This window comes from Mesoplodon densirostris, chromosome 3, assembly GCF_025265405.1.
Source record: "Mesoplodon densirostris isolate mMesDen1 chromosome 3, mMesDen1 primary haplotype, whole genome shotgun sequence".
NCBI lineage: Eukaryota > Metazoa > Chordata > Mammalia > Artiodactyla > Ziphiidae > Mesoplodon > Mesoplodon densirostris.
This window is the reverse complement of record NC_082663.1, coordinates 151173839-151186066: the sequence shown is the minus strand read 5'-3', so window position 1 is coordinate 151186066 and position 12228 is coordinate 151173839. Positions and strand designations below refer to the sequence as shown.

The following is a 12228-nucleotide window of genomic DNA, read 5'->3' as shown; positions in this document are numbered from 1 at the left end:
CCCTTCCCTCAGCTCTCCAGCCGGTGGCGGTTGTTGTTCAGCGGCGGCGGCGGCCGCACCTTGGGTCACAGCCTCCGGCCGCCCGCCCGCCCACCGGCAGGTCCGCGCGCGGCCATGGAGCTGGAGGTGCCGGACGAAGCGGAGAGCGCCGAGGCGGGGGCCGTGACCTCGGAGGCGGCCTGGGCGGCAGAGAGCAGTGCAGCAGCAGGTAACGGTTCCGGACCTTCCTCCTTCTTTCCCCGCTCCCCGAATGGACCCGCCTGCCCCCCCTGCTGGGGCCCAGTGGACCCGCCCGAGCGCCGGAGGGGCGTCGGGACCCGCAGCGGGGAGGCCGGAACGTTCCACTCGGGGGCGCTCGCGGGGGGGATGGAACGCCCCACTCCGGGGCCGGGGGACACGCCGCGGGGCCCGAGACGCCCCGCCCTGGGGGTTGGGGTGGCGCCGCCCATTCCCGGGGTTCTTGGAGGAGCCGCCTGTCTGGGAGCGGGGGTTGGCGTAGGGCCCCATCTGGGAGGCTGTGGGTGGAGCAGACCCCGTTGGAGGCATGCGGGGAAGATGGGTCCTCACCTCTGGGAGGGGTGCGACCCCTATTTAGGACGCGCGGTAGGTGGGTGCACTGCCTCCTGCTGAGGGCGCTTGGGGACGACGTCCCACCCAGTCTTGTTGTCAGGGGGCTTCTCTGCATGTGGGATAGTGGAGTACCCCCGTTCCAATGTGAGGCCCTGCCTCCGAGGGGTGACGCTGTCCAACATGTCCCCCCCACCCCCGACCTCTGGACCCACTGCTCGGGGCCACCCACTTTGCTGGCCTCACCCGTTCCCCTGCAAGCCGTCACCCTGTGGGCACATCTTACTGGTCGTTAAGGGAAGGGGCTGCTGTGGCGGAAGTGGAGGGTCTCGGAGGCCAGCTGGGTCAGCCTCCTGACTACCTCATTTTTGTGGAACTCACCAGACCTGGTTTCTAGTCCATTGGCCATTCCTTCCCTTTCTGGGTCTCAGTTTACCTCCTGTAACCGGAGGTAGGTAGGGGGATGACATCTCCAGGCACCTTCAGTGCCAGGGCTTGGCAAGCAGGTAGGGGAGGAGAAGGCCCCCTGCAGCCTTTTCCCTGGATGTTGGGGGGCTGCCGTAGCTCTGTAGGGGCACTGCTTTCTTGAGCCCCTCTCCTTGGCATGCCTCCCTGGCCCTCTAGCAGAGCAGGTTTGGGGAAGGAGGCAGCCTCGCCCAGCCCTGTGGGCCCGCGGTCTGCCTTTCCCTGGGGCGGTGTGCAGAGCGCAGCCACTGCCTGGTTCCTTCTTGGTCAAGGTTGCAGGCTCCCAAATAGGAAGTTTCTGGATCCGCAGAGTTCTCTGTTCCAGGCAGCCCTCTCTGGCGAGTCCCCTGTAGACACCCACAGGGGCATCCATCCTCCTTCTCCCCCGGGCCTCCCGAAACTTCCTTGGCAGGCAGGGAGATGCTGTGCTGCCTGGGAGTTGGGAGAAATGTCTGGAGAAAGAGCCAGAGCGAGCGAGCTCCCCCGGGCTCCAGAGGACTCCCACCGCTTCCTTTCCTGCTGCCATCTGGAGCTGCTTGGTGGGTTACCCTGGTTCAGCTCCAACCATCCGGCCCTCTGGCTCCCGTTCTTTGCTGGCGGCGATGCCCTGCCTGGCCAGCCCCAGACATGGCAGAGGGACCCGGCTGAAGTCCTTTCTCAGCCCCCTGACCTCCGCCAGCAGCCCTCTGCCCTGTGCTGGGCAAAGACACAATAGCCTAGGATGCAGTGCCCACAGGAAAGCCACACAGCATATATTTGTCTTATCAGGGGCTAGGTGATCTGATGGGGGCAGATAAAGTCCCAGGCCCCGGCTGTGGTTGGGTCTGAGCACAGGAACCTGGCCCATAAGGGGCCGTCCCCGCTCCTGTCCCCAAACCCGCAGAAATCTGGTTCCCACAGCTGATCACTTACTTCACTCACTTTAGGGTTAATAGCTGTCTCTCCTCCGCCGAACCCGTTTCTCTTAAGTTTGGAGAACAACTGTCCATGCCCTTCCTGCTGCTCGAACAGATGCGTAAACACACAGATGGGTCTGCTTGCTCACCAGGGGGTTCGTACGATGCCAGAGTCTTGATGCCTCCGCGCTAGTTTGGGGCTGGAAAGTTCTTTGTTGTGGGCGCCGTCCTGTGCTCTGTGGGGTCCAGCGGCATCCCTGCCCCCACCCACTTGATGCCAGGAGCCCCCCCAGTCCTGGCAACCACAGATGTCCCTGGACATCGCCCAGTGTCCCCTGAAGACACAGTCACCCGGGGTGAGGGCTGCCGTACTTCACCCATCATTCTGTAACTTGCTTGCTTTTTATCCATAATACGTTTTTTTCCCCCCACATTGGTATCAATTCTTTTCTTCAGAGGGAGAGAATATGGTGCTGTGATTGAGAAGGTGGAAACCCTGTATCCTGCCTGGGCTCCACTCAATTTCTGTGTGACCTCACAGGGCACATGCCTTGATATCTCTGAGCCTCAGTGTCCCCATCTGTAAAATGGGGTCACACTGCCAGCTTTACCTGAGTTAGTGCATCAGCAGGTGGAGGGTGCTTGGTGAACTTTAGTGACAGCCCACCCCCTTTAGGCATGAGCTTCCTGCTGAAGGACGATCCAGTGGTTTCTGGAGCCCCCTTTTGCTGTCACAAGCGATGCTGCAGTAAACATCTTTGAACGTGGGCCTGTAGCCGTGGTGCTTTCAGTTCTAGTGGTTGGAGTCCGTGCCTTGGAATGGCTGGGTCAGGCACAACCAGATTGATGCCCGCTGGCTTTCTGGAAAGGTCCGGCAGGAGCCAAGAGAGACTGTCTCCTCGGAGTGTTGCCAGCTCCGGATGTTATCGGCCTCCGTCATTTTGGCCAATCTGATGGGAGGTGAAATGTATTGGTGGTGTTTTAGAATCCACTTACTTTAAACTCCCGGGCTCCCGAGGCCTGGACCGCGGAAGGCCCAATGGTGTTCTCTGCTGGCTTTTGGGGACTCTGTGGAGTGCCTGGTTCTGTGGAGGATCTCAGGAAGGCTGGGCTCTTGGGCACATTCACGGGGACCCTGTGGGTGTCCACGAGCTGCCGGTGGGCTTTGGCCTGCGCTGTGGTCTCTGAGCAGTTTCCCTCCTGTCCTTCCTGCTTCCATGATGTCTCAGAATAGTCAGCTGCGTTCCCCGCTGACCCCTGGCCCCTCCCACGTCTAACCTGGTGGCAAATTATGTCGGCTTTGTCTTCAAAGTGGACCGAAAATCCACCCATTTGCCCCCCACTCCTCTGCCACCACCTGGTTCAGTCCCATCATCCATGGCTGGCCTGGCCGCATGTCTCTTCCTGTGCTCCCGCTCACTCCAGAAGGCTCCCACTAAAAGCTGACTCAGGCCCCACCCCTCCTCTGCCCACAGCCCTCCAGGGTCCCACCTCCCTGGGGGTTAAAGCCCAAGTCCTCCCCGCGGCCCACAAGGTCCTGCACGACCTGCCCCCTCGCTCACTCTGCTCCAGACACACGGGCCTCCTGGCCGTTCCTCCAGCTCGCCAGGCCTGGTGCTGCCCCACTGTGCCCTCTGTCTGGGATGCTCATCCTCCATATCCCTGTCATTTGCTTCCTTAGTTCTTTCAAGTTTTTGCTCTACTGTGTCCTCTCAACGAGGCTTCCCGTGACATTTGAGGGAGGCCTGAAGGAGCCGCAGGAAGCCAGCAGGGCTCAAGCAAAAGGCCTCATGTGCTCAAAAAGCAGCGTCGAGCCAGCATGGCTGAGGGTGGGGCCTCATCACCAGGGGCCTCCTCTGTAGCTGTGGGCAGATTGTAACCGTGGGCAGCAGTGTCCCTCGTCTGCTCGTTGCGAGTCAACAATGGCCTTTGGAGGCAGAAGGCTCCCGGTTCTAATCCCGCCCTGGCCACTTTCTAGTGAGGCCATGTCCGGCGCTTGGGCCGGCAGCCTGGTCCTCTCTGTGGAGAGGCCTTGGGAGCCGGACCACCTTTGCCAGCCAGGGGGTCCTCTGCCTCGGTGGCTCCATCTGTGAAATGGGCGTGATGACTGTGCCTTTCTCGTGGAGCTGGATCAGGTCGATTGGCTTGTAGAGCCCTGGAAGGGTGCTGCCCTGGCCGGCCCCACAAGGGTGCCAGCTCAAGGGACCGCTTCCCCCAGAGCCTGGGTGGGCGGGGCCGCTGTCTGACTCGGCTCACGGGGACGTGCGGTCACCTCTTGCTTTGCCCTTGGGCAGGGCCTGTTGGACATTATGGAGCACCTGCTGTGGGGGCAGGGGTCCGGCACCTGGGCTCCCTCACCTTCAGATTGGTGGGGGTCAGGATGCAATGGCAAGCTAGTAAACAGGTGAGGCCAGCGGTTGCAGACTGGGGCCCCGGGTCCATCCTGCCCGCCGGTTTTTGTCTGTCACGTCTTCCTGACGCTTCGCCACGCCCTGTCATTTGCCTGTGGTCCATGGGGCTGTCTAGCTACAGTGACAGAGCTTAGAGTTGAGACAGAGACCCGTGGCCTGCAAAGCTGGAGACACTCACTGGCTGGTCCTCTACGGAGAACGCTTGCCGACCCCTGAGTCAGACCACGCCAGCCCATGGGGAGCTGCCAGGGCAGTGAAATGGGTGCCGTGGCCCCAGGGGGTGACCATGGCCTGCAGCTGCCAGGTGGTCAGGGGAGCAGGTGACCCAAGCAGCCGCGGTTGAGCATTCAGGCAGAGGGATCAGCAGGGCAAAGGCCCTGAGGCAGGAATGAGCATGACTTGTTCCTCAGAAGGGAAGGGGTGGGGGGCCTGGCCCTGCTCGCGTTCTGGTCTGAGTCTAGTCGGTGGTGCTGGTGGGTTTAAGCAGGGCAGAGAGTCACGTTTTACAGAGTGAGAGCCCTCTGCCTGCCTGGTGGGGAGGGGCTGCAGGGGTGGGCATCCAGGTGAGTGGGACTGGGGGCCTGGACGGTGGTCTTGTGGTAGGGGAGGGAGGGTAGGGAGGCCTGCACCCTGGAGTTGGTGCGGGGAGGGCGGTTGGTGAGGGCCCAAGGAGGAGCAGGTGTGGGGGTCCAGGCCCTGGAAGGCTTGTGCTGATGGGTAAGGAGCAGGTCTGGGGGGCTGCTCAGGGCTCCCAAGGCTGGTGGATTCCCACGGGATCCTGGGCAGGGCGGCCTGGGGCTTGACCGGGCTGAGCCCTGCCTGGGCTGAGGACAGTGTGCCTGCCTCCGCCTCTCAGAATGAGGGCAGGGGTCCCAAGGATTCGGCGGGGCATGGAGAGGTGAGCCCCGCACCCCCGGCGGTGCGCGTTAAGTGACAGACGTGTGGCCCAGGCATTTACTAGCCTGGTGACCAGGCCCCGGGCCCTCCTGTTCCTGCTGCCCCCACTGAGCCGCGTGGCACCACGCGTGACAGGGCAGGTCGGGATCCCGCTGGGGATTTCCTGGCTGCTGCCAGCTGGACAGCGGGGACTGCGCACGTGGGGGGATTACTGACCCGGGGATTAGCCTCGGGGCCCCTGTACTAGGTGCCACCAGGCCCCATGGAGGTGTTAGGGGTCCAGCCTAAGGGGCCCCAAGTGCCTGAGCCAGTGGGAAGGTATTTGGAGACCTGGCCTCTGGCTCTGACCGAGGAAAGGGACCCCAGCATCTGCCCCAGTTGCTCTTCTCTCTCGATCATGCGCGTGTCATGCACACATATGGGCCGTTATCCAAGGGCCACAGGGTTGCCGTTGAAGGTTTGGGGCTGTGGGGTGCAGGTCAGGTGTTCGTGAACAGATGCCACTGAAGACTGCTCGGGCCGGGTGCTGGGGAGGCCCCAACGAGACGGGCACGGTCCTTGTGTGCATGCCGGGGGTGCGGGTGGGGTGTGTGCAAACAGTAAGTGACGAAAGGAGAGAGAGGTGTAACACGGCAGGGGAAGCGAGTGCCCAGTGCCTCGGGGAAGAGCAGAGTGGAGAAGGGGAGAGAAAAATGGGCGTAGGGGGAGCGATGGAGGCCAGGTACTCAGGAGGGGCAACGGGCGACATCTGAGCAGAGATCTACAGGAAGGAGGGGATGTGCACTGAGGGGGTGTGGGGAGAGGCTCCCAGGCAGAGGGCACAGCCCATGCAAAGGCCCTAGGGCAGGACCGTGCCTGGGTTGTTGCAGGAACAGTAAGGAGGCCCATGTGGATGGAGCAGAGTGAGTGAGGGAGAGAGAGGGAGGAGGGGAGGGCGGGGAGGGGACGGGGCAGGTCGGGCAGGACCTTGTGGGCCACGGGGAGGACTTGGGCTTTTACCTCGAGGGAGGAGGGGTCCCTGGAGGGCTGTGGGCAGAGGAGGGGTGGGGCCTGACTCAGGTGCTCACGGGCTACTTCTGGCCACTGTCGGGGAAAGACTGTGGGGAGGGAGGGTGGGAGCCGGGGACCACGGTGGAGGGGACTGTGCTGGTCCAGGTGGTGATGCTGGGACTTGGGCTCAGGTGGAGGCAGGAGGAAGGAGTGATGCGGAGTAGATTTTAGAAGCTGAGTTGACCGAACTTACTGAAGGGTTGAGTGTGGCGGGGGAGGGGAGAGGAGTAGAGGGTGACTCCCAGGTTGGGGTCTGAGCCCCTGGAAGGGCAAGCTGCCTCAGCTGAGATAGGGGATGGTCAGGCGCAGTGTGGGTATGAGACGTGGAGACGTGGGGGGCAGAGGACCGAGTCTGGAGCCCAGGGGGTGGTTGGGCGGACGGCCATGGGGCGAGGAGGTGGGGACGAGGCAGGGAAAGGGCCTCCTCATGCAGAGCGATGACTGGGCAGCTGATGTGTTCGTGGGGGGACGCGTCTTAGAGCACCTGGCAGGACATGGCCTTTACAGCGTGTGACGAGGGGAGGTGACAAGGGGGCGGGCGCAGGTGGAGAAGAGGCAAGATGCAGGGTCCCAGCAGCTCATTGGTGAAGCAGCATCCAGGCACGCCTTCCTCTCGGGGATCCCATGAGGATTAGATGAGCCAGCGCATGTGAACTATCCAGGACGGGACCCAGCTTGTGGGGAATGGAGGCCCCGTCTCTGCAAGCCAGGTTGGACGTGGAGAAAGCATGGGTCTTTACTGGAGTTTCTGCAGGACGGGAGGGACGGGCAGCGTTGGCACCCTGAGCCAGCTTGGGATTGGCTCGTTCGATGGCGGCGGCTGTGGGCTGGCGTGGGCTCTGGCTGGGGGCGGTTGAGGCGGTGCCCCTGGGCTTGCATGTGAGCAGGATGAGGAGTGCTGAGGGTGTTGCCCGTAGTGGCTTGGTTGGCACAGCAGAGATGTGCTCACAGGCAGGTGGTTTGTGATCTAGGGGTTGGCTGACTCCAGGAGGGACAGTCCCCAGGTCTGCAAGGCCCCTAAGATGTCAGAGCATCATAAGATGCACGTGATGAACCCAAGGTGAACCGTTCTGAGTTCCCTCCAGCAAGGGTGAGAGCGCCGTGCCTCACCCATTTCTTCCATCCTTGGCACAAAGGGAGGTCTGGGCATAGTTGCAGCTTGTATTTATCATAACGTGAATCAGAGGGAAACGTGAATCAGAGGGAAACGTGAATCAGAGGGAAATGTCTTCACGTATTTTTTCCTTTTTAATGTTTCATCTTTGTTTTATTAAAAATGTATCCCAGCAAAGGGAGCAGAGACTTGCCCAGTGGCACTGGGCAATGGCACTGGACTGCCTCACCTTGGCAGCATCCTGCACTTTGTCAGAGCTGGAAAATGGAGCATCGGCCACCAGGGAGTCCTTGGTGCCTTTGCCCCCACAAGCGTTCATGTCTCCACTCTGTCTTGTCTTGATTCCACACTCACAGACCCCTTTTCACCACTCACCCCATTCCTACATTTAATCCTACACATCTCAGGACTCTTATTCATTTTCTGGGAGCTGTATACTGATTGTAGCTTTCCCATTTTCAAATTATTTATCAGTCTTTTTCTTATTGATCTGTGGGAGCTCTTTGTATATTATGGAAGATTTTTTTTTTAAATCCATGATACAAGTAAGTTTAAGTAGCTTTTCCCCATCTTCTCTTAAGATGATTATCAATGCCAGGCAGGTGTTTTTGTTTTCATGTGGTCCCATTTATCAGCCTCTCTCTCTTTTTTTTTTTAGATCGTATCTTCTATTTATTTGTTTGTTTGTTTGTTTGTTTGTTTATGGCTGTGTTGGGTCTTCGTTGCTACGTGCGGGCTTTCTCTAGTTGTAGTGAGCGGGGCCTACTCTTCATTGTGGTGCGCAGGCTTCTCATTGTAGTGGCATCTCGTTGTAGAGCACAGGCTCTAGGCACATGGGCTTCAGTAGTTGTGGCACGTGGGCTCAGTAGTTGTGGCTCTTGGGCTCTAGAGCACAGGCTCAGTAGTTATGGCACACAGGCTTAGCTGCTCCGTGGCATGTGGGATCTTCCTGGACCAGGGCTCGAACCTGGGTCCCCTGCATCGGCAGGTGGATTCTTAACCACTGCACCACCAGGGAAGTCCCTATCAGTCTTTTTTTATGGTTTCCCAGTTTGGTGTCATGATGGAAATGTGTCCTCTGTTCCAAGGTTACAGTTAAATTCTTCTAATACTTCTATAATTTTACTTATTTTTTTCTTTACATTTTTTTTCTTTACATTTAAATTCTTGTTATATTTGGCATTTATCCTGGCATAAGATGTACAAGGATTTAATTGAGCCAAGTCTTCCCAGGTGGCTCAGGGTCAGCCCAGCCCCACTTCCTGGATAATCTGCTTTCCTCACGGATTTCAGATGCCACCTTGATTACAGACCAGATGCTTGCGTGTAGCTGGTCTATTTCTGGGCTTTCTGTTCGGTTCCCCTCGTCTGCCTCTGTCTTCGTGCAAAAGGCATGCCTTCAGCTACAAATAATAACATGCTTACTGGAAAAAAGCAGCAGCCCAGACCTGCAGTCAGTGGAATGTGAGCATTTATTTGTCTTGACCCTCCGTTTCTACGGAGGTAATGACTGTTATTCCGGATGTTTACCGTCTCCGTATATATTAGTATTTTGTTAACGTTTTATTTTGAAACCTTTGGAGCCTGTGGAAAGTTTCAGGGACACTCTGGCGACACCCACACGCCCTCTGCCAAGGGAGGGAGGACACGTGGGGCCAGGCTCCGCCTCTGTCACCCCATCATCACAACTGATCCCCATGCAGCAGCCTCGTGTGATGTACGTTTCTGTTTAAAGACGGCTTGTCTGATACCAGTTGTTGATTCATTCACGGCGGAGCTGTAACCCTTGCCTGAAAGAAGCTCATCTAACACACGTACTGTCCCCATGAGCATGTCACCGCCCTCCTGCACTTGGGACACCGACCATCAAGCACTTCAGCTCTACGCTGGGGGGCCGTTTTAGATGCAGAATCACTCACTAAAAACACAAAAATGCAGAAAACATGGCACTAAAGAGACCACGGAAAGTACACCTGTCTGTGGTCTGAGAGCTGAACCGAGCAGGCAGGGCGTCACCTGGCTCGGGCTCGCTGGGCACGTGTGTGGGGCACCGGAGACCTCGCTGCCCTGCGTGTGCCTGAGAACAAGCGTGGCAGCCCCCCGCGTGTGGGTTACAGATAAATTCCAGCCGGTAGGTGGACTTGCAGACGTGGAATCTGTAAGTAAGGAGGACGGAGGACGGGCTGTACGTCCGATAAACAAAGACGCTCTCTGAGCTGAGTGCAGGGGTCACGTGGAGGAAATGGAGCATCGGCGCGGCCCGCAGTCGGGATTCACAGTTTTGTGAATTAACCCAAACCTTCCCGTATGGTAACTTTTTTTGCCTCTCCCGGATTCAGTCCAGGATCACACACGGCATTTGGAGACGTGGGGTCGGCGGGCCCTCCAAGGGCCCGAGACTGGACAAGCCTCCTTCCTGGTCTGACAGTCCCTCTATGACCCTGACCCAGCCGCCTGAACCCTTCCAGCTGCCGAGCCACTGAGAATGTGCCTGGTGACCCCCGGAGCCACCCTCCTTGCCTCGTTCCTCCTCCCCCCTGTACAGTCCGTCCTCTGCCTGCTCCTCCAGGAAGCCCACCCGATTTCCATGACCCAGTCCGCCCCCCTTAGACCTTCCATGTGGTGATTGTCTGCTGACCTGAGGGCCGTCTCTGCCCAGAGCCTCGGGCCCTGAACTTTGGTGGCAGGCCGGTGCTCAGCCCAGACCAGTGTTAGGCTGTGTCTGTGGCATGAGTGGTGAAAGTTCTGGAACCTTCTTTCTCTTAGGGCCTGTGAGTTCTGGATTAACACCTTGCCCCCCACCCCTACCCCTGGCCCTGTCCTTTGCAAGGTTTCCTGTTTACCACTGTGGAAACACTTGCTCTGTGCAGTGAAATGGTGGGGGGCAGCATGGGCTGCTGGTCAGGGCTTGGCCCCCAGCTGCACCCTCCCCTCCAGCCAAAACAGACCCTTTCTTTGCTGTTCCTGGAAAGTGTCCTGTCACCACAGGGCCTTTGCATGTGCCCCCCCCACCCCCCGCCACCCCAGAATTCAGCTTTCTCGTGATTTTTCTTTTCCCTCCTTTGGAAAGCTGCCATGTGTTTCTGGCACGAAATACAGGCCTGGCCCCACCCTCATACCCACCCCAGGCACCTCTGTTGCCAGCCCCTTGGGAGGCACTTGCTGTGCACACCTGCCCTGGTCACACACCTCCTACTATTGTGTTTGTAAAATGCAAGCAGACCTCAGAGACACTGCAGGTTTGGTTCCAGACCCCTGAAATAAAGCAAATACCGCAGTAAAAAGCAAGTCACATGAATTTTTGGTTTCCCAGCAGATATAAAAGTTATCTTTGGGAATTTCCTGGTGGCCCAGGATTAGGACTCTGCGCTTCCAGTGCCGGGGGCACAAGTTTGACCCCTGGTTGGGAAACGAAGATCCCACAAGCCGCCTGCGGCCAGAAAAAAAAAAAGTTATCTTTACACTATACTGTAGTATTATTAAGTGTACAGTGGCATTATGTCTAAAAGCAATGCACATACCTTAATTTAAAAATACTTTATTGCTAAAAAAATGCTAACGGTCAACCTGAGCCTTCAGAAAGTAGTAATCTTGTTTTTGATAGTAACATAAAATATTACTGACCACAGGTCAGCATAACAATATAATAATAGAGACAAAGTTTGAAATGTTGTGAGAAATAACACAGTGTGACTCAGAGACATGAAGGGAGCAAATGCTGTTGGGAAAATGGCGCCGATAGGCTTCCACAAACCTTCATTTTGTCAAAAACTCAGTATCTGCTCAGTGCAGCAAAGCAAGGTTGGCCTGCAGACCTCATTCTGCACTTAGACTTTTTTCTAAACACTTTTTTGGGTAACAGCTTTGTTGAGATATAATTCACATGCCACATGGTTTTACCTATTTGAAGTGTGCAACTCAGTGGTTTTTGCTATATTCACAGAGTTATGTGACCATCACCACAATCGATTTTAGAACATTCTCATCACCCCAAAAGGAAGCCCCGTCCCCATGAGCAGTCACCCCCCTCCCCCTCCCCAGCCCCTGACAACCACGAATCCACTGTCTGTGTCTGTGGATCTGCCTGTTCTGGACATTTCATGTAAATGGAATCACACACTGTGTGTCCTTCTGCGTCTGGCTTCTCTCACTGAGCGTCGTGTTCTCGGGGTCCGTCCACATTGTAGCGAGTGTCAGGGCTTCACCCCTTTTCATGGCTGAGTGATGCTCCCGTGTGTGGAGGGACACGTGTGTTTATCCATCATTCGTCAATGGACATTTGGGGTGTTTGCACCTTTTGGCTGCTGTGACTCGTGCTGCTGAGAACATTCACGTACAGCCTTTGTGTGGACACGTGTCCTCATTTCTCTTGGGTGGACACCCAGCCGTGGTGATGCTGCGTCAGATGGAAACTCCGTTTAACCTTCTGGGGAGCTGCCACTCCGTTCCCACGGCGGCCGCGCCACTTCCCCTCCCCCATCCTCACCAGGGGGTGGGGGACTCACCGTGGTCTTTGTTTGCATTTCCCTGACGGTTAGTGATGGTGAGCATCTGTTCGTGTGCGTGTTGGGCATTTGTGTGTCCTCTTTGGAGAAACGTCTGTTCAAGTCCTTTGCTCGTTTTCCAGTTGGGTTAGTTTTCCTTTCATTACTGAATTGTAGGCGTTCTTTCTGTGTTCTAGACACGGGCCCCTCTTCTGATAGATGATCCACAGTATTCACTCCCATTCTGTGGGTTGTCTTTTCATCTTAGTGGTGTCAGTTTTTTTTTTTTTTTTTTGCGGTACACGGGCCTCTCACTGTTGTGGCCTCTCCCGCTACGGAGCACA

General features: G+C 57.3%; 1 protein-coding gene across 4 annotated transcripts in view; it reads left to right on the top strand.

The window, feature by feature from the left end:
* Window positions 1-12228, top strand: part of PIP5K1C (phosphatidylinositol-4-phosphate 5-kinase type 1 gamma) — a 59424-nt gene continuing 47196 nt past the window's right edge. For all 4 annotated transcript variants that reach the window (XM_060094636.1, XM_060094637.1, XM_060094634.1 and 1 more), the window contains exon 1: window positions 1-208. In XM_060094636.1, the coding sequence (XP_059950619.1) occupies window positions 115-208 (94 nt within the window). In that variant the 5' untranslated portion in view covers window positions 1-114. The remainder of the gene's footprint in view (window positions 209-12228) is intronic.